We start from the raw sequence: 21,515 nt of genomic DNA, 5'->3' as shown, positions 1-21,515 counted from the left end.
AGCGATGTGTCGGGCAAACGAGTAACAATGATGCGGGCGCTCGAACACAATGTAGCAAGCCCGTGGAAGGCACCGCGGAAGAGGCTGTCGATGCTGCAAAGCGAACCCGCAAAAATAACCTAAGAGAAGGAGGTAAGCAGGAGAAAACCAGGAACTAACTTACCAGAATACAAACCAAAAAGAGGGCGAGCCCCCTCTGCGCCGGCCCTAAATAGGGCAGGCCACGCCCCCCAGCCAGCTGATTGGCTGGCTGGGGGGGCAGACCCGGCCGGGATTCCCCTGCTCTCGCGGGGGCTGGAACCAGCCCCCGCTCACATGGGGTGGGCGTGAAGCCCGCAACCCCACCTCCTGGGCAGGCCGGAAGTGGCTTTGCAGGAGATGAGAAATTTAATCCAGCAGGTCAGTTGGGGACACTCGAAATTTGGAACATAATCAAGGTTTGGGACTTTTCAGGGGCTGGGCGCAAATGAGCCGGCAATTAGGAGAACACAAAGCCTGCTCCCTTCCTTCCAGTCTGTACTCATAAGGATGTTTTTAAAGTAGGCTGGGTCAAAGGCACACAATAAATAGAGAACAAATGGATTAAAAAAATATTAATGGGAGGAAAAGCCAAAGATATATTGGGATAGTAATGGTTGCAAGATCTAATTTACAACGCTCACAAGATACTGGATGTTCTGGGACCAAACGCTGCAAAATACCACACTTTTTTAATCAGCAGAGAAACCACCTCCTCAAAAGCTACTAATTAAAAAAGAATCGCTTCAAGGTGATTTATCAGCAGCTTTGGACTACTTGGAAATCCTAATGCGCCGGAAAAAGGGGAGGTGGCAGATGCTGGCAGGGTAGTTTCCCTCTCCCTCTCATAATGCTGGAATTTTTGGACATCCAGTGAAGAGCCAGGACAGACAAAAGGAAGGGCTTGTTCACACAGTGCACAGTTAAACTGTGGAACTCCCTCCCACAGGAGGCAGGGGTGGCTACCAACTTGGATGGCTTGAAAAAAGGATTGGACAGACTCATGAAGGCTCCCCAGCGCTGCTGGCCAGAATGGTTCTGTTCTACCATAGGAGAGAGAGGAGGGGAGGGGAGGGGAGGGGAGGGGAGGGGAGGGGAGGGCTCTTGCGCTCAGATCCTGCTTGCAAGTTTCCCTTTGGGGCTTCAGGCTGGCCACTGGGAGAGCAGGATGCTGCACCAGATGGGACCCTGGTCTCATCCAGCAGGACTCCTCTGAGGTTCTTTGTGTGGACAAAGGGGATTTTGTTCACCTATGGTGCAAGAAAGGGGGGAGGGGAGGGGAGGTCTTGGGCCACAGTAACCACCCAAATTGGTGAAATGTACCAACATGATATTCTGCTAGATCCCTTCTTTCGTTTGATTAATTATGTAAAGAACTGGATTCTGACTAACCATCAAACTCATCCTGTGTGTCTAAATACTGGCTAAAAGTTGGAAAGACAATAAGAAGCCAAATAAAAGGAACTTTCTTTGTAGGCACAACTAAATATTATAAAACTGGCTGCTGTCAGATAAAGAAAGATTTACCCAATAAACATTTGAACCTTGTAACATAACTCATGCAAAAATAGCTAACATTTTCGGGAGGCGGAAGAGACTCTGAGCCGTTTTAATTTTCCTCCCAGCTGAAGTATTGTTTTAATCTCTCCGTCTCTGTTTCACATTATTTTGGTCGCTTTCGGCGCCACTTGCAGTCCCTTTTTCTGGTAGTAAATTTAGCACAAAGCCACTTGTCTCCCTCTTTCAAAAGCCCCGTCTTCTCTTTCAAGAGATGGGCTCTGCGCAGTCCCCCTCCCGGCCACGGCTGGCCTCAATCCAGAGGAACATTTGGCCCCAGTCACGTCTAACCACCAGGCAAAGGCTTCCTGTGAGCAGGAGGCAAAGTCCTGGGCAACAAGGGGAGGCAGGCAGGAGAGATGTGTCACCTGCCAGGCAATCAGGGCAGCAAACGGACCCTCCTGGCTCTGAGAAGGGAGTGAGAAACATAGAATTGCTCCTTCTTCCCCATGGAAGCCCTTGAGATATTTGAAGATGGCCCTCCTGTCTCTTCTCAGTCTTGTCTTCTGCAGGCTCCATGTCCCCAGCTCCCTCAACTGTTCCTCATAAGGCTTGAAATGACAAGGAGGCTGCCTTCTGAGTTTAGCATGTAGAACTGGCACAGAGAAGAAGGTAGGAAATAATTATGCAGAGGATGCAAAGCTATTTCTTTTCCTTTGATGGGGTTTCCAACTCATGTTAGGAGTTCCACGGTTGCTTATGCTTTTAATTAAAAGTGACCTTAGCATTTCAGTTGGTGAAGATCCCTTCTTAAAACTCCATGCATTTTGCAAGTTGAACCTTTGCATTCTGAAATAATAAAAACTATCCATCATTTATTTATTGTGTTTCTACCATGCCTTTTCCTCCAAGGAGCTCAAGGTCACATACATGGTTCTCCCCTTTCCTCTTTCAATTCCCACGACGACCCTGTGAGGGAGGTTAGGCTGAGAGATGCAGTGACTGTCCAAGGTCACCCAGTGAGTTTCCCAACCTAATGGGGATTTGAACCCTGGCGTCTCCCAGGTCTTAGTCCAACACTCTAACCACTACGCCTTGCTTCCTGGGGAATCACTGCCAGCCCTCTGCACACACACGTCCTTGCCTTTGCCTTACCTGCCTTCCTCTACTCACCTGAGCACAGAGACGGGTTTCCTGCCCCCACCTGCCTCTCAGACCCACAAAGCACACACCAGTCTCTCCCAGCTGGGGCCCATCACAGCCCCTACTTCTGCCCTGGGGGCCACCAGGCCCCTGACCCCACCCTGAAGATTCCCACCAGGCCAAACCCGCTTTTGACTGCAGAGACGGGAAACCTGGGAACCACCTGGCTGCTCTTCTATTTGGGGTGGGGCCTGAGTTATGGGGTTTTAAAAATCCCATTCCATTTATATGCTACCTTTTCCCGCCAAGGAACTCACGGCGGTTCACATGCTTCTCTCCCCCGCATTCATCCTCACGACAGCCCGGAGAGGTAGGTCAGTGGCTGCCAATGGAGCGGGACTGGGAGTCCCTCCGTACGGAGAGGGCATCTCTACATCCGTGCTTCGGTCAGCCGAGCCCAGAGGAAAGGGACACCCCCGGCCCACCAGCCCTCCGGGTCCCGAGCGGAGGCTTCGTGCCGGAGCTGGGACCCTTTCCGACGCCGGCGGGGCTCCAGACCCGGGCAGAAGGCGCCGCGCCCGGCCTCCGCCCCCCGCTATCCGGCTCGCCGGCCCGGCCGCCTTTCAGCACCTTGGAGAGAGGCGCGGGGCCGAGATCCAGGCGCCACTTCGGCTCGCCGGCACCTGGGCGGAAGGCACTCTGCGCTTGCTCAGAGGCGCGCTCTCCGCCAGGCGCTCTCCAGAGTCGAGCTTTGCCTCGGGCGTCGACCCTTCTCGCCTCCTGATCCTGGGCGTCCCGGGCTGCTGAAGAGACTCTTGGGCTGGGGGATTGCTTGGGGGGTTGTTGGGGGGGGGTTGTTGCTGTTATTGATACCAATTTTGTTATATATTTATTATGATTTATGTTGAAATTGTTCAGTTTGATTGTGTGCCTTTTGGATGTTTTGCTTATTGTTTATGACCACTTCTGTTATGCTTTGAATTGTGTAATTTCTTTCATGTTGTAAGCTGTCTCCAGCGTGGTTTTTCCTATGGAAAGGCAGACTACAAAGAGAAGGGTGTCTGTATGGTGCCTTCGTGTGATGAGGTGAAGAGCTTGGGGAAGCCACTGGCCTTGACCTGCTTTGGAGGTGGGTGCGAAAGCAGGATGATGGCAGCTAAGAATAGAAACCCAAAGTAGCCCAGCAGCCCAGAAACCAAAAGCGATGACCAGGTTCTCAGGAAAGGGACGGCAGCAGATTGTTTCTTGGAAAAGAGCAGCTTTGTGCTGCTGTTTGGATTAGGTGAAGGTTGAAAGGAGGACAGCAGGGTCCTCTAGGAAAGGTTGCTAGAGAGAGAGGGCAAAGAGGCAGAGCTGAGTCTCTTTGCAGAGCTTTCCCTTATCAGCAACTATCTCAGCCAGCAGAAGGCAGCTAGGGAGCCCAGGACACAAGCGGAAGAGTCTCCACAGTATTGGACATTGTGCATCATGCAAGATTTCAAAGGAGACAGAAAATATCTAAGGGCAGGCAGGGCCGGAGAGTATGCCAGCTGAAAGTATTAAGGTAAATACCAGTATTATATAACCTGAATGAAAGAGAAAGCTGGATACAGAGAACTACGTATCAAAAGCAAATCCCCTATCAGGTGTATTTAAATCTGAGCTGTTTACGCAATGCTAGACACCTATGGAAAGGGAGGACTTCAGGCATGATAATATGGGGCCAAGAGCATTTTGCAACGCCTGGCTATCTAAATATTATGGAATCATAGAGCAAGGGTCATCGAATTCAACCTCCTGCAATGCAGGAATCTTCGCTAAAGCATCTTCGACAGATGCCCACCCAACCTCTGCTTAAAGACCTCCAAGGAAGAGGAGACCACCACCTTCTGAGAGAGTTCATTCCACGGTCAAACAGCTCTGGCCGTCAGAAAGTTCTTCCTAATGTTTAGTTGGAATCTCTTTTCTTTGTTTGGGGCTTCCCCTCTGGGGCAGCAGAAGACCAGCTGACTCCCTGTGCAAAGTGAATCCTCATTTGCAGGAGGTTTTGTTGGTGTGAACTTCTTCTGTCTTTTCCAGTCTCCCCCCTCCTCTGCCTTTCCCGCGTTCTAGATCAGCTGCACAAAGCCTCTCTCTCAGCCAAGCGTGTCAGTCAGCAAACTCCTTCCATTAGGGATTGCTGATCCATCCAGGCAGGTCAGCAAACTTCCCTTGATTGCTTTGCAGGAGAAAAGCTTGAAGGTGAGTCAGCATCTTCTCCCCCAGATGCTTCTCAGGAACCCAACAGCATCTAGGAAGGGTGCAAAGGAGGAGTGATGGCTGAGCTTGGGGAAGGCACCTGCCTTTCCAGACCCCAAATCCGAGGAGGAGACAGTGCTGGACCATGTGGACCACTAAGAACATGGAGTACACACAGAGGAGAAGCAGGTCTCATGGCACTTAGAATCCTAGAATCCTAGAGTTGGAAGGGATCCCAAGGGTCATCTAGTCCACCCCTGCATTGCAGGGATCTCAGCTCAAGCAGCCATGACCAATGGCCACCCAACCTCTGCTTAAAAACCTCCATGGAAAGAGACTCCACTACCTTCCTTCCCAGAGAAGCAGTTCCATGGTTGAATGGATCCTACTGTTGGAAAGTCCTTCCTGATGTTTAGTTGGGGTCTCCTTTCTTGTAACTTGAGTCCATTGGTTCAAGTCCTACTCTCTGGAGCAGACTAAGCATATCCAGCTCCTTCAACCATTCCTCATAAGGCTTGCTTTCCAGACCCATGATCATCTTGGTCTCCTTCCTCTGCACACATTCCAGATTGTCAGTATTCTTCTTAAATTGTGGTGCCCAGAACTGGACTCAGGACTCCAGGTGTGGTCTGACCAAGGCAGAAGAGAGTGGAACTATTATTTCCCTTGAGCTCCACATTGGGCAAACAATTCCTGCATTGCAGGGGGTTGGACTAGATGACCGTTGTTGTCCCTTCCAACTCTATGCTTCTATGACCCTGGGGAGTCCCTATCAGTGGCGATGAGGCGGCAGGACTGCAAAGTAGAGGAGGAGGCTTGAGAGCTGGGGTCTGAGGGTGGCTGGGCACAGGGGCAGCCACGATGCCCACTTCAAGAAGTGACCTCAATGGCAGTGGGCACCCAGTAGCCCCCTGGAGGAAACCACTGGGTGGAACTGGAACCCTCCATATCTGCTGCACAGGAACATCCTTCTGGTCAGAGGAAGAACAACTTGGTTCTAACAAGCTTGCCTTATATGTTGTAGAATAATGGAGACGACGGGAGGTTGGATGCAGGTGAGCTGTGCAGGAGCACGCTGGCAAGGATGCTCCAAGCAAGCTGCCGACTAGCTCTGCCGAGGCTTATTAGCAGAAGTTAACAATTGGAAACAGTAGTGAAACCACCCTGAACTTAACGTATTTCCATCTAAGCACATTTCCAGCGTTAGCAAATACACATGTCAGCAGGTGTTTCCCTGAAATGTTTTCCCCTGATACTTGATTATGTCTGCATCCCTGGTCATGCTCCAGCCAAGCGATATGTCTAGCAAACAATTTGTAAGAGGACAAATGGTCAGGGGGGAAACCTTGTTTCCTAGCCAAGAAGGCAAAAGGTCAGGGAAAGCAGGTGCAACGCTCCTTGAGAACCAGTGTGGTGTAGTGGTTAAGAGCGGTGGACTCGTAATCTGGGGAACCGGGTTCGTGTCTCCGCTCCTCCACATGCAGCTGCTGGGTGACCTTGGGCCAGTCACACTTCTCTGAAGTATCTCAGCCCCACTCACCTCACAGAGTGTTTGTTGTGGGGGAGGAAGGGAAAGGAGAATGTGAGCCGCTTTGAGACTCCTTAGTGTAGTGATAAAGCGGGGTATCAAATCCAAACTCTTTTTCTTCTTCTTGACATACTGTTGCATGTCTGGTGCGAGGTTTGCCTTCGCAAAGCAGAGCGTTACCTCCACAATCTGTGTTTATCCAGGAGCAAATCTGTGATTCCTGCCTTGCAGGGGGTTGGACTAGACGACCCTTGGGGTCCCTTCCAGCTCTACAATTTTTCATTTTATGAAGTCCTGATGAATTAAGCAGAACTTGCTGCCAAGTCCATCTGCTCTGGTAAGCGGTGTCCCTCCAGCAGAAGTGTTGGGGCTCTGATATAAGATATACATGCCATGGAAGTGCAGATCCTGTTCACAGCACCGGTCGCCACACAGAAGCAGAGTGAGGTCCAAATCTTTTGCTGCTGTAGAAGCAACAGGCTGGGCGAGCAGCTTGGGATGAAGTTGTACACAGAGAGACAAGTGCCAGCATGTAGGCTTTTCTGATACAGATATTTAGAGATATAGAGAATCACTGTTGCTCTGACTAACACCAACGAACCAAGACAGAACACAACACAACTGACACCCATCAATCACAGCTCTCGTCAGGGCTGTGAGCCGTTACCACAGCAACTGGCGCACTTGACCTGGCACCTGTGATTACCTCACCCAGGGGGTGATTGATGCTCATGAAGGAAATTAGCCCTTTCCAGTGTCCAGCTACTCCAACCAGCCTCTGTCCGGCCCTCTGCTAGCTCAGAATACCATTTCCATGGAGCAGCCCCGAGCGGCTTTGCAGGGAACCCCCTTGTTCTGAACCCCGACACCTCCCAGAGACAGCTGGGCACACAGCAGCCACAAGAAAGGCTCTCTCCTGCTTTCGCTCCCGTAGCAGACTGGTTGTGAGCCTCTGCCGTTCCCAGGGCAAACTAGGATTCTGCACACAGTTCGTGACTCCCGTCTCAGATGTGTGGAGGCACACACACACACCCCGATGTGGGAGGGAAAATGAACTAAGCGACACCTTAGAGAGGAGCAGATTTATGGGGGCCCTGTGAGCTTTCAGAAGCAAGGGCAGCATCTTGTGAAATAGCTCTTGCCGAGATACATTCACGATGCCATAAATCCGGCCGTCTTTAAGGTGCCTCAGGGCAATTACAGTTGCTGCAATGGGCTCACATAGGTATTCCTCCAGAGTTCACCCCCATGGAAGGAAATGAACTCTTCACATGCACAGGGGAAGTCTATTCTTTATTGTTATTATTTCAGGTGTTACGTCTGGCTGAAGACAAGCTCTGTATGAGAGATTAGTATTTTGGCTGATATGCTTAATGGATTGGATTTTATGATTAAACATGTGTGCATAACTGTATCATCTCTCTCAATATCTATTCCTGCAACTCTTTTAACTGTTTAATATGTGCAGGTGCTTCTATGTGTTGTCTGTCTGTTTGGGATGCCTCCTGGGAAGTGACTCATATGAATCCCACCATCTCACAGGAGCTGCCCCTGGAAAAACCTGAGGTTCCGTTGATTGCAACGTCCCTCTTTGTATTAGAGGAAATGCAGCCAGGCTTGCAGGTGGCCAAGGCAAGAGCCAGTCCCTGCTGGCATCCCGGGCTGAAAAGGAGGCCGAGGGCAGGGCTGGGAAAGTGAATCCACCTGAATTCAGACAAGGCTAAAAGAGGGGAGAGGAGAGGGGAGGAGAGGAGAGGGCTGGCTGTCGATGGCTCCACTGTCAGAGGCAAAATGCCTTTGAAAAATACCAATTGCTGCAAATTACAGGAGGGGAGAGTTGCTCTTGTGCTCGGATTCTGTTTGTTGGCATCTGGTTGGCCCCTGTGAGAAGAGGATGCTGGACCAGATGAGCCTGGGCCTGATCCAGCAGCCAGGCTCTTCTTACGACCAGGAAGGAAGGTCAACTGAGACTGGCTGGATAATCTACTTGTGTTTCACTCCTGCGATTGGCTCTGTTTACAAACATGAACTCTGGATTTTTTTCTGCCCAAGACATTTTATTATCTTTACAGATAAAGAGTACAAATAAACACAAATCGATAAAATCAGACTGTATGTGCAGATTCTCCAAATCTAGAGACTTCCCCCCCATTCCATCCATGGAGTCTTATTTCTGAACTCTGGATTTCTGGCTGCAGCCAAAGCCTTGAGGTGATGGAGGGAGCTCCCTGGTCAGCTACTGGTTCCCAGTGGCCACCAGATAAGCTCAGTCCTAGGGAGGTGGGAGAGTCACCCAGGGAGGCTGCCTGCCTGCCTGCTGCTCAGCTGTTGTTTCCACTGCTGGGCTGCGTTTGCAGTTCTCCTTCTGATTCCAGGCTGCCCGCTGCTGATGTTTGGAGCTGCTGCTGGGCTCCATGGCAAGGCCAGGAGGGGCAGAAATGCTGGCAGGTGAGCAGGACCTTGGAGCGCCCCCCAGGCCCCCCAGAAGAGGATGCTGGACCAGATGGGCCTGGGCCTGATCCAGCAGCCAGGCTCTTCTTACACTCAGGAAGGAACTGAGACTGGCTGGATAACCTACTTGTTTTTCGCTCTTGAGATTGGCTCTAGATTTCTGGCTACAGCCAAAGCCTTGAGGTGATGGAGGGAGCTCCCTGGTCAGCTACTGGTTCCCAGTGGCCACCAGATAAGCTCAGTCCTAGGGAGGTGGGAAAGTCACCCAGGGAGGCTGCCTGCCTGCCTGCCTGCTGCTCAGCTGTTGTTTCCACTGCTGGGCTGCGTTTGCAGTTCTCCTTCTGATTCCAGGCTGCCCGCTGCTGATGTTTGGAGCTGCTGCTGGGCTCCATGGCAAGGCCAGGAGGGGCAGAAATGCTGGCAGGTGAGCAGGACCTTGGAGCGCCCCCCAGGCCCCCCTCACCTGGACTCCCTGCGGTGGCGAAGGCAGCATCCTCCTGTTTTCTCCCTTCCTCTCTCCTCTGGCTTGTTTGCTGTGAGCACGTCTGACATTTTGCCCTGGGTGGCTCTCAGGGGACCCGGCGCTCCTTCCAAGTCCTAAAATACCACCAGCCTCTGCGCCCTTTGAGGTGGAGCAGAGGGACAGAGGGCGGCTTGGAGAGAGAAGCCGGGAGCCTCTGGGCCCAGACTTCAGAGGGGAAGGAGGAGGAGGGAGGCCAGAACCCGAAAGGTTCCAGGTGCTTCCCTGGATGTGAGCCAAGAGGAGACCTGGCGGCAGAGAAAGGCTCCCAGGTGGGAGAGGGATGCAAGCAAGTGTCTCTTCCACCCACCCAGATAGGGGCGAGAAAGGGGGGGCAGGAAGGAACGCTGCTCCTTCAGCCTCTGCAGGATCCACAATTCAATGAACGTAGAATGGATTCAGTATCGCAAAGGGACAGTTTAGACTTAATGCCTATGAATGGAGTACATGTAAAGGTACATACAGTATTCATTTATGGCAAAGTCAACCCATCATTTGAGTCAATCTGCATCAGTGGAGATGCATTCAGAAACAAGAAGCCCAAGGTGTTGGTGCCCAGATGCTGCCCTGGGCAGAGTGGCAGGCTGGCACCCCCAGAGAAGACCAGAGATGGTGGCCCCAGAGGAGGCGGGGGGAGCCTTCCAGGTCATCCGGAACTACAACTCCCATCATCCCTGGCAACTGGCCATGTTCCTGGGCTGCTGGGATTTATAGTTCAGTCACTGAGATAATGCTGATAAAACTGTATAATGCTGTTATACAAATCTATGATGAAACCGCCTTTGAATATTGTGTATAATTCTTGTTCACTCACCTAAAAAAGGACATTGCGGTTAGAAAAGGTAAAGAAATGGACAACCAAAATGATCAAGGGGTTGAGCGACTCCCCTATGAAAAAAGGTTGCAGCGTTCGGGACTTTTCAGCTTAGAGAAAGGGGAGGAAGAAGAGACAGGACGGAGGTGGATAAAATCAGGCAACGCTCCCAGAACGTGGCTGGAGAAACGTTTTCCTTCCTCTTTCAAGAGACTGGAACTTTCAGTGATGCTGAACGGTGGAACTTCCCCCAACTTGGATGGTTTTAAAAGAGGATTAGACAAATGAATGGAGCAGGAGAAGGCTGTCAATGGCTGCTAGCTATGCTCTGCCTCAACAGTAGGGGGCAGCAATGCTTCTGAGTCCCAGTCGCTGGAAGCCCCAGGAGGCGAGTTCGGATCCTGATGTGGGTTTTCCTTTTTTTCCAAATATTTTTTATTAACAAACCAATCAAATCACATTAATTCCAAATTACAAAGCCAAATTTTTAATTTTTTGTTGGGGGTACCCATACTTCGAGCTCAGAAAGGGATCCAAACATCTCTCTTGCTGCTGCTTTAATATTCACAGTTCTGTCCAAATAGTATTCACAGTTCTGTCCAATCTTCTCTCTATTGTTATCTTCATCTTCTTGTTGTTATCGTATATTCCTTTTTTGTGACCTCTGATAGTCTCCACAAGTTGGTTAAAAACAAACGTTGTGATGTGGGTTTTCCTTTAGGGTTTCTGGCTGGTCCCCGTGAGGACAGGATGCTGGACTAGCTAGGACCCCTTTGGCCTGATCCAGTCCCCTTTTTGATCAAAAACTCCTCACACACTGCTCTGTGGGGCACATTTTATCAGCTAAATGGGGGTGCTTTTTCCTACAGTAAATATTTTTTATGTCTGCTGGCTGGTTTATGTGTGTTTGGGGAGGAATTCTTTTTTGTTGACTAAAAGTTGTCAATCAGTTGACGGAACCTATGAGAGCTGGACCATGAAGAAGGCTGATCGCGAAAGAATTAATGCTTTTGAATTATGATGCTGGAGGAAACTCTTGAGAGTCCCATGGACTGCAAGAAGATCAAACCTCTCCATTCTGAAGGAAATCAACCCTGAGTGCTCACTGGAAGGACAGATCCTGAAGCTGAGGCTCCAAGACTTTGGCCACCTCATGAGAAGAGAAGACTCCCTGGAAAAGACCCTGATGTTGGGAAAGAAGGAGGGCGCAAGGAGAAGGGGACGACAGAGGGCGAGATGGTGGGACAGTGTTCTCGAAGCTACAAACATGAGTCTGACCAAACTGCGGGAGGCAGTGGAAGACAAGATTGCCTGGCGTGCTCTGGTCCAGGGGGTCACGAAGAGTCGGACACGACTAAACGACTAAACAACAACAACAAAATTGGTTGATGCAACGGTGATTAGCTGTGACTTCCTGCCTGGCAAGCGGTTGGACTAGATGACCCCTGGGGTCCCTTCCAACTCTGCAATGCTAGGATTCTGTCAAACGCTGCAGCCCCGCAGGAAGCGCCCTTCCGAATGATGGAGGTTACCCAGTGGGGCGTGAATTCCCCCCGCCCCAAACACACCAACACCAACTGGTGAGGAGGAAAGTGTTGACCCGGCTCCCGAGGCCAGCTCCGGGAGGGGCCTCCCCCCGACCTTGGCCTTGGAGCTCCGGGGACGCCGCTTCCTCGACTTGCTTCCTCGACTTGCTTGGGAGCCCGGACAGCGCCTCGTGGGGAGCCCGCCTTTCTCCCTGGCACCGCTCGGGCTGGGACTCGGTCGGGGGACCCCCACCCAGGGACTCAGGTTGGGGGACGCCCCCTCTCAAGCGCAGAAGCACCTCCTTGAAGGGGGGGTCTCCGAGGGAGCGGGCACTCCCAGGGCGCGCTGTCAGCTCCACGCCGATCTCGCGTCTCCCCGGGCTCTGCGCCCTCGCCCGCCTCCCCGCGTCTCCACGTTCCCTATAGGTTCCGGGGCTGCGCGCCCGCAGGAGCTGCTCCCGCGCAGCTCCGCTTCCCCCTCTCCCCCAGCCGCCCCTCTCTCTCCACCCTCCCCAGTCCGTCCGTCGCGGCGCTGGGCGCCTCCATTGGCTGCGCGGCGCGCTCTGGCTCCGCCTCGGCCGGGCTCTCCCTCCGCCGCCGCCGCCGCCGCCGAGCCGCCGCGCATCTCTCGCCCGGCCTCGCCGCCGCCGCCGCGCTCGGAGCCTCGCCTGCGCGGACCAGAAGGCGGAGACGCACCCCCGGGGCCACGCAGCAAGCCAGCCCGAGAGACCAGCGGGCGCCCGCCGCCTCCCCCCCTCGCCTGCCGTCCCTCCTCCCGGTCCCTCCCGCCGCTGCCTTCGCCTTTGCCTAAATAAGGGCGCTCCTGCTGTCTCCGCCGCCGCCGAGCCAAGCCGGGCCCGTCCCGTCGAGCAGGAGAGGCGCGCGGGGCGCCGGGCCGGACGGCGGCTTCCCTCGGCCCCCGCCAGCCGCCCGGCGGGGCTCCCGGGCCAGCCGCTGTCGGGGCGCCCCATGGGGCTGGGCGCCGCCCGGAGACGTCCCCTGCCCGCCGCCTAAGCCCCGACACCTGCGGGAGAGCAGCGCCCGGCCGCGCCGCCGCCGCCCCGGAGCCGGACTGCGCGTCGGCAACGCGGAAGGGCCCACGTCGCCCCAGCGCGCCCCTTCGAGCCCCGGGCGCGGCTTGGGGGCAGCAGAGGCCGGAGAGCACCCTCCCCTCCCCGCCGGGCGGCTTGACGGGCCCCAGCGCTGGGCCGCCCCTCGCACTCCGCGGACGGCCCCGGCTGCGCGTGGGGCGGGGGAGGCCGGGCACCCCCATGGGCTGACAGCATGCCTGTCCGGCGCGGGCACGTGGCCCCCCAGAACACCTTCCTCGACACCATCATCCGCAAGTTCGAGGGGCAGAGTGAGTAGGGGTGGAGGGGGTCTTGTCCCGGAGCGGAATTGGGGGCTGCTCGGTTGGGCGGGGGTGAAGAGAGGCCTGGGGGTGGTCAAGGGGAAGCTCAGTGCTCCCGCATTATGGGGGTCATGTGGGGAGCTCAAGGCAGGTCTGTGTGTTGGGTGCTCTGGAGTCAGAAGTGGGTCGTACATTTGTTTATTGTTGCATTTATTTATTTTGCATGTCTGTCCCACTGTCCCCCACTCCGTGTTCTCCTCACAACAACCCTGCGAGGTGGGCCAGGCTGACAGGCTGGGGCTGGTGGGAGGGGGCTGGTGGTGCGCATCCCTGTGAAGGGGTGCTTGCAGGTGCAGGCTGGGCCCCCGCTCCCTTGTGCTCCCAAACTGCCCAGGGAATGGGGTCCTTGCTGCTGGGGGTGTCCACCTGCCCTGGGGACGTGGGCAGCTCCATGTTTGCAGCAGGACGCTTGCCAGCTGGGTGACTGGGTGCCAGTGCTTGGCCACCTGGACTGGCGAGGAACCGGCCGCCCCTCTTGGAGTGGGGCCTGCCTGACTTGCAGTCACTCCTGGGCTCAGGCCTAGTGGTCTGCTCTCCTTCCCGGGACCCCCTCCCTCTCTTTCCGGTGTGGTTGGTGCATGTCCCTGGGCCCCAGGGCAGGAGGGGGAAGAGGCGGCTTCCCACCGTGGGGTCCCTCTTCCTCCTTGCTGGGGGACCCACCAAGAGCGCACCCTATTGGGGAGCAAGTGCCAGCCTCCAGAGCGCCACTGCAGGCGCCCAGATTTCCATCTCTGCCAGGGGGATTTTGCAGAGCAGCGGCGTGGAGCATATGGCAGAGTGTGGGCGTTTGTGTAGTGTTCGGGTGCCTGGATGTGTGCATGCCTCATGGTGTTTGTGTATCTGGAAAGGGGTTGTGTGCACGTGCAGGCACACACACGCAGTTGTGCAGTGTTGATAACCTGGTGTGTGTCTTTGTGTCTGCTGGTGGGGAGCCGCTGGGCTGATGCCAAGGGAGTGGAAGGGGGCCACTGAGCGCCCAAACCCTTTCCCCTGCCTTCCCTCTGCTGGCAATCTTAAGGAAGACAGAGCTTGGGGGGGGGGCGGGAACCGGTAAAAGATGGAGGTGATCCCGTGACCTCTCAGAATGCGCTGTCTCTCTCTGTGTGGCTATTTTCATGGTGTTCTGAAACCTTGAGCCATCTGGCTTGTGAAGAATCACCAGCACTTTCTGGTCCTTCCCAGAGTTAAGGCAACTCGGAACATTTCAGGGTGAAGAAAACTATGTGAGACTCGCCTCTCCTTTTGCGCCCATCATCCTGAGCTGAGCAGGGCGAAAGAGACCAGTGGCCTGGGCTGGAGGGGCGGCGTTGGGGGTAGGCTCAGAGGTGCTTTTTTCCTTGGGGGAGGAAGAAGAAGAAAGCAAGTCCATTGTGCAAGCAAAACCCCTTGCACTGACGGAGTTGGATCCTACCCGCCCATCCACATTTTGCTCGGTGCTTGTTTTTCTGTTTGTGCCCAACAATAAAATAGCATCTAGATCTGCCATTCCCTTAAGAAATGAAAGAGAGTCTCTTCCTGGGCCCAGGAGGGTCTTCCTCCCCTCTCCCCACCTGTGCCTAGGGCAGGACTTCCCCACAGATGCCTGGCTGGCTGCTCTTTGCAAACCTCCAGAGGAGGTTCTTTGGCTTCCCTGGACAGCCTTGCTTCCCTCCCTCTCCCCTGGTAATTTAACCCCACTGCCTCTTGGCTCTCCGTGTGGCATCTCTGCAAAGGCTGCTGCAGTCTGTTTTCTTTCTTGGGGGCCAGCTGCCGCTGTTGCTGCCCTCCTCCTCGCCCTCCTCCTTGCAAGCGGTGGTGGCAGCGGAGGGCGGCCTGCTCTCCTCCTCCGCTTAGGCCTCAGCTGCCTTTCAAGGCCAAGGCAGACAAATTGGAGAGGATTCAGGGAGGGAGAGATAAGGCGCTGGAAAGCACGTTGCGTGAGGGAGGTTAAACAGTTGGGGCATTGGGGCTGCTTCGCCTTGAGCAACCAGGAGCCTGATAACCATCTCCGAATACTTTGGGTTGTGGAAAAGCTGGATAAACATCGCAGTGTGGAAGGCAAAAGCTGGCCTGGGACATCAAAGGGGGGATTTTGAGATTTGCAGGCGGGGGAGGCAGATTAACTTGGCTGCACTGAATGAAAATGGCAAAGGGCAGATGGAAATTAAAGCTAGCAAATTTTGGGGTTCAAGGGTTGTGGCTACTCCCTTCCCCAAGTCAGGCTGGAGGCCACGGGGTCTCAGGCATACAGCCTGTTTTCAGCCCTAGAGCATGTGAAGATGAGGGATCTCTTCAACATTTGCAGAGTATCCTTCTGCAAGGCGCTTGCCCCTCTTTCTTGCAAAACCCTGGGCTGGAGAGGAATGTCGTCCCAGCTGGAGCTGCTAAGCGGCCTGGGCTTTGGCTGAGCTCTGAGGCTTGATCCCTGGGTTCTGCGGAGAGAGAGACAGGGCCATAGCCAGCTTGCACAGGATCTAGGACCGAGCCACCAGGGCCACCTGGATCCTTTCGGAAAGGCTCGGCCTCGCAGCAGAAGGAGATGCTCAGGAAGCCTGTCTCTCCTGCCCAGTGGGCTCTGCTGGGTGGCAGATGGTCTGGGAGAGCCAGAATCGTGCTTCAGCTTGGAGGCTGTGGCAAATTTCCCACACCTGTTTCTCTGCAGACAAGATGGCTATGATTCTGGCCTGCCTCCGCTCTCTCCAGGGCAGCCACCTGCGCCTGGAGCGCTGCCCGTCCCCGCTGCCAGTTGGGAGAGGCGGCTCCTTTGCTGGCGGAGCTGGGCTTCTTAATGCCCCATTTAGGGAGGGCTGGCTGCCAGGTGGCCTGCGATCTGTGGTCACTTGGCCTGCAGTCAAGCAGGCTAACCTGGAGCAGAGACGGATTTGCAGCTGGCCGGCTACCACCTGGCCTCTTTCATCATTACTCAAGAATATAACATGAGCTGCAAGAGTCTGGCTTCTTTGCAACGGTATATTTGAATTATGCAAACTGGATTTCCTGCGCTAACTTACTAACTTGGGGCCAGAAGCTTTGGTGTACCAGAGTGGGCTTCCCCTGGAACAAAGATGCCGGGAGGCTGCCCCCAGGGAGGAGGAGGAGGAGGAGAAGGAGACAAACCCTTGGAGAAACAAGACACAAAAAAGCAGGACAGTCAGGAGCCATGCTGTATCTCTGCAGCTACAAAAACAATTCCACACCTCACCTCGGACACTGTTTCTCAGCCAGAGGAGCAAACACAGTGGTTGCTGACTTCAGAACGTACTGAGGCGGCAGTGGGACAGTGTACAGAACAATTCCTGCCACTCCCCAGAGAAGGAAGAGATGTGTAGTGGTGATAGGTGACTATTTACTGAGGGGGACAGAGGCAGCAGCGTGCAGAGGAATGACTCGTGGTTTCAGTTGTCTCTACACGAATGCACAGAGCATAGGAAACAAGCAAGACGAACTGGAGCTTTTAGTATAGGATGGCACATATGACCTGTTAGGCATTACTGAAACCTGGTGGGATGAGACTCATGACTGGGATGTAGAAACTGAGGGGTTATGACCTGTGCAAAATGAATAGACCAAACAGGAAGGGGGGAGTAGCAGCATTATATGTAAAGGATGTATGTATACATTTGTGAAGAAATCCATGACCTGGAGCATGGAAACAGAATGAGAGTATAAGGGTTAAAATTGTAGGAGAGAGAAGCAACAGTGACCTTACTGTGAGGGTCTCCTATAGATCTCCAAGCCAGACTGAAGACTTCGATGATGCCTTCCGAGAGCAGATTAGCACACATTCGAAAAGGAGATATATAGTCGTGGTGGGAGACTTCAACTTCTCTGATATCTGTTGGAACTCAAACTCTGCCAAGAATGTAAGGCCTGACAAATTCCTCCATTGCCTCGCTGACAGTTTCATTTCCCAGAAGGTGGAAGAAGTAACAAGGGGATCATCTGTCTTGGACCTGGTCCTCACCAACAGGGAGGAGGAACTGATAGATGAAGTGGAAGGACAGGGAAACTTGGGAGGAAGTGATCATGTCCTCCTGGGTTTCAGGATACAGAGGAAAGAAAGATTGATCAAGTGGTAAGTCCTCTGGATAAGATGGGTGACAGAAGGCAGAATTATTCAATTCCTACTTTGCCTCTATCTTCACCCAAAAGGAAACCAATGCCCAACCTGGTGATAACAGAATAAACAATGCAAGGAGGGAATTGCAACCCAAGATAGGAAAAGGGGTGGTAAGGGAACAACTAGCTACTTTAAATGAATTCATATCTCCACAGCCTGATGAGCCAAGGGTACTAAAGGAGCTTGCGGGTGTAACCTCAGAGCCTTTGTCTATGATCTTTGAGAATTATTGGAGAGGTCCCTACAGACTGGAGGCGGGCAAATGTTGTCCCCATCTGGTAAACATTGACCGTGAGCTTCAACAGTCAGTCTGTGAGTACTTAGAAAAGGATGCTGTGATTCCTAAGACCCAGCATGGGCTTCTCAAAAGTATGTCGTGACAAGACAAGCCTCATTTTTTAATGGAGTTACAAGCTTGGTGGATCAGGGGAATGCTGTGGACAGAGTGTATCTTGATTTCAGTAAGGCTTTTCTCAAAGTCCCCCATGATATTCTCATGAGGAAGCTGGTAAAATGTGAGTTGAATGAAGTAAGGTAACTGTTAGGTGGATTTGTAGCAGGTTGACTGACTGAGCCCAAAGAGGACTCATGAATGGTTCTTCATCATCCTGGGAAAAAGTGACAAGTGGGGTGCCGCAGATTCTGTCCTGGGCAAGTGGTTGTTTAACATTTTTATAAACGACTTGGATGAAGGAATTGAGGGGATGCTCAACAAATTTGCAGACGACACCAAACTGGTAGGAGTAGGTAATGCTGCAGAAGACAAAATCACAATTCAAAATGACCGTCACAGACTGGAGAACTGGGCACAAGCTAACAAAATGAATTTCAATAGGGACATTTCCTTTAGGCAGGAAGAACTACATGCAGAAATATAGGATGGGGGAAACCTGGCTTACTAGCAGTACATGTGAAAGTCCCCAGTGCCATGGGCATAGCGGGGGCGGGGGTAGCTGCCCCCCCAGATCAAGTAAAACAATAGAAATACTTAATTATCTGACCAATCGCGTCGTTCTGTCCCCCCTAGCAAAAATCCTGGCCAAGACCATGCAAATGCTTCGCCCCTTCTTCATAAGGGAATCCCTCCCCCCCTTGGTCATTTCAGTGTCCTTTTCTGAAACTTTTCCAACTCTACAAACCTCCTTCTGGAGGTGAGGCCACCAGAACTGTCCACAGTATTTCAAATGTGGTTGCACCGTAGATTTTTTATAAGGGCATTATGATAGCGGCTGTTTTATTTTCTATTTATTTCCTAATATTCCCTAGCATGGAGTTTGCCCTTCTTGTGGCTGACACATGCTGGGTCCCTCTAAAAGGTGACAGAGGCATCCTTTTGGGAGAGATCTGGGCTGGATTTCTTTTGGGATTGTTTTGCTGGTTTTGTTGTTTGCGAGTTTGCTTGTTTCCATGAGGATAGCTCTTAATTTGTGCAGGTGAGGTTGGGGGTGTCAGGGAGCAGGTGGGAGCAAACGGTGGGGGGGGGCTTTTGTGGATGGCTGCCAGTGATCTAAGAGCTGCCACATGGAAGGTGAAACAAGCTTGTCTTCTGTTCCAAGGGGAGGACCCGAAAGAGCGGATTCGAGTTGCAAGAAAGGAGATTCCAATTAAACGTTAATTTAAGGTGGTGGAGTCTCCTCTGTTGGAGGTTTTTAAGAGGAGGTTGGATCTGTCAGGAATGCTTTAGCTGCAACTCCTGCAGGGGGTGGGACTAGATGGCACCTTGGGAAGAAGGCACACAGTTGTGCCAATGGGGGAGGAGCTGCCTTGGCAGCGTGCTTAAGAAGAGGCTGCAGTCTGTGGAAGGGACGACTTCCATTTCAGATAATAGCGGGTGCCTTAGGAGAAGGCGTCGTCGTGTGTGCAAAGAATACGGAGCATCGCTTGGCACAGATTAGTCATCCCTGAACTCATTTTTAATTGGCCTTTTCTCGAGTCAGGCAGCCTGGGTCATCAGCCTGCCAGCTAAGCGGATCTGGGGTGCTTTTGTTGTATGTGCAGTGGGCCAAACACAGGAGATGAGAGCCAGTGTGAGAGCCAGGGAGTGCAGCATAGTGGTTACAGCACCAAGCTAGGACCTGGGAGACCAGGGTTCCAATCCCCGGCTCCCCTGTGGCCTTGGGTCCCTGCCTTTCAGCCTGACCTACCTTGCAGGGCTGTTGTTGTGGAGAGTAGAAGAGAAGAGGGAGAACCACGCGCACGACCCTGAGCTCCTTGGAGAAAAAAGGGAGGGGGGTGAAAATAATAATAAAAAATTTTATTTATACCCCGCCCTCCCCAGTCAAGACTGGGCTCAGGGCAGCTAACACCAAATATAAAACAAATTGATTGAAATACAACTTAAAAACAAGATTAAAATACATTAAAACATTAAAATGCAGCCTTATTTCAGAAGAAACTCAAAAACGTGTTTGGGGATAAATGTAATAAACACATAAATAGCTTGTCGAGTGTGATTTGAAATAAGAAGCTATACTCCTCTGTTTGGACCTTGAGTGTGAGTGGTGCCCAGTGTGCCCCCCCTGCGCCCCCCCCCCCCGGCTACGCTGCTGCTGGGAGCCCTTGCTGCAAGTTGCTGTGTAGACCGTGGCTGAGCCAAGTGGGCCCAGGAGGGCTCTGGGGGGGGGGTGGCTTCCTGGGAGTGCTTCATGCCCCCCCAGTGGAGTCTGTTCCTCCTCTCCTTGCTGGCTTAGCAGGGCTGCCCTTCCTTCCCTCCCTCTGAAGCATTAGCTGCAGCAAAATGGGAAGCCCCATTCTGAAAAGGTTAGGAGGCTGTTCCAGGTGCAGTTTCTGCCATTAGAGATGATGGTCTCAGGGTCTGGGGCGCTTCATTTGGGAAAAGGCGGTCCTTGAGGTCTTGCGGTCCTGAGCCACTTGAGGCTTTATAGCTCAAAATTGAATTAGGCCCAGAAACTAAGGGGCCCAGGCAGGATCAGTGTAATTGGTGCTGTTGGGTCAAGATTGGTGTAATATGCTCAGACTGTCTTGTCCCAACAAGCAACCTGGCCGCTGAATTCTGCACCAGCTGAAGCTTCTGGACCGCCTTCAAAGGCAGCCCCACATATAATGTGTTGCAGTATTCTAACCTAGAAGTTACCAGAGTATAGACAACGGTAGGATGGATGGCAGCTAACAGATTGGGGTTGAATCCTGACAAGACAGAAGTACTGTTTTTGGGGGACAGGGGGCAGGCGGGTGTGGGGGACTCCCTGGTCCTGAATGGGGCAACTGTGCCCCTGAAGGACCAGGTGCGCAGCCTGGGAGTCATTTTGGACTCATGGAGGCACAGGTCAATTCTGTGTCCAGGGTGGCTGTCTGCCAGCTCCACCTGGTGCGCAGGATGAGACCCTCCCTGCCTGTGGACTGTCTTGCCAGAGTGGTGCATGCTCTGGTTATCTCTCGCTTAGACTACTGCAATGTGCTCTGTGTGGGGCTACCTTTGAAGGTGACCCGGAAACTACAACTAATCCAGAATGCGGCAGCTAGACTGGTGACTGGGAAGCAGCCACTGAGACCACATAACACCGGTCTTGAAAGACCTACATTGGCTCCCAGTACGTTTCCGCGCACAATTCAAAGCGTTGGTGTTGACCTTTAAAGACCTAAACAGCCTTGGTCCAGTATATCTGGAGCGTCTCTACCCCCATCGTTCTGCCCAGACACTGAGGTCCAGCTCCGAGGGCCTTCTGGTGGTTCCCTGATTGCGAGAAGCCAAGTTACAGGGAACCAGGCAGAGGGCCTTCTTGGTGGTGGCGCCCTCCCTGTGGAACGCCCTCCTACCAGATGTCAAAGAAAACAACAACTACCAGACTTTTAGAAGACATCTGAAGGCAGCCCTGTTTAGGGAAGCTTTTAATGTTTGATGTGTTACTATATTTTAATATATTTTTGGAAGCCGCCCAGACCGGCTGCGGAAACCCAGCCAGATAGGCGGGGTATAAATAAATTAACAACATTATTATTATTATTATTATTATTATTTATTAATCCGTCGCTGTCCAGAGAGGGGCGCAGCTGGGCCACCAGCCGAAGCTGATTCCTTGTCTCTCCTCCCCCCCCGCAGGCCGCAAGTTCATCATCGCCAACGCCCGGGTGGAGAACTGCGCCATCATCTACTGCAACGATGGCTTCTGCGACCTTTGTGGCTACACTCGCGCCGAGGTCATGCAGAAGCCCTGCACCTGCGACTTCCTCTATGGGCCGCGCACGCAGAAGACCTCGGTGGCGCAGATTGCGCAGGCCCTCCTGGGCTCCGAAGAGCGCAAGGTGGAGATCTGCTTCTACCGGAAAGACG

The 21,515-nt window shown here is 53.1% G+C and overlaps 1 protein-coding gene across 1 annotated transcript in view; it reads left to right on the top strand.

The window, feature by feature from the left end:
* Positions 1 to 12,774: 12,774 nt before the first annotated feature.
* KCNH2 (potassium voltage-gated channel subfamily H member 2) overlaps positions 12,775 to 21,515 on the top strand; it is an 80,645-nt gene continuing 71,904 nt past the window's right edge. Inside the window, exons 1-2 of the mRNA XM_083579297.1 lie at positions 12,775 to 13,074; positions 21,285 to 21,515. Of these exons, the coding sequence (XP_083435423.1) occupies positions 12,999 to 13,074; positions 21,285 to 21,515 (307 nt within the window). The 5' untranslated portion in view covers positions 12,775 to 12,998. The remainder of the gene's footprint in view (positions 13,075 to 21,284) is intronic.

Source organism: Podarcis filfolensis (genome assembly GCF_964270895.1).
Source record: "Podarcis filfolensis genome assembly, chromosome: 12".
Lineage (NCBI taxonomy): Eukaryota > Metazoa > Chordata > Lepidosauria > Squamata > Lacertidae > Podarcis > Podarcis filfolensis.
The sequence above is the reverse complement of the archived record's forward strand: the minus strand, read 5'-3'. Positions and strand labels throughout refer to the sequence as shown.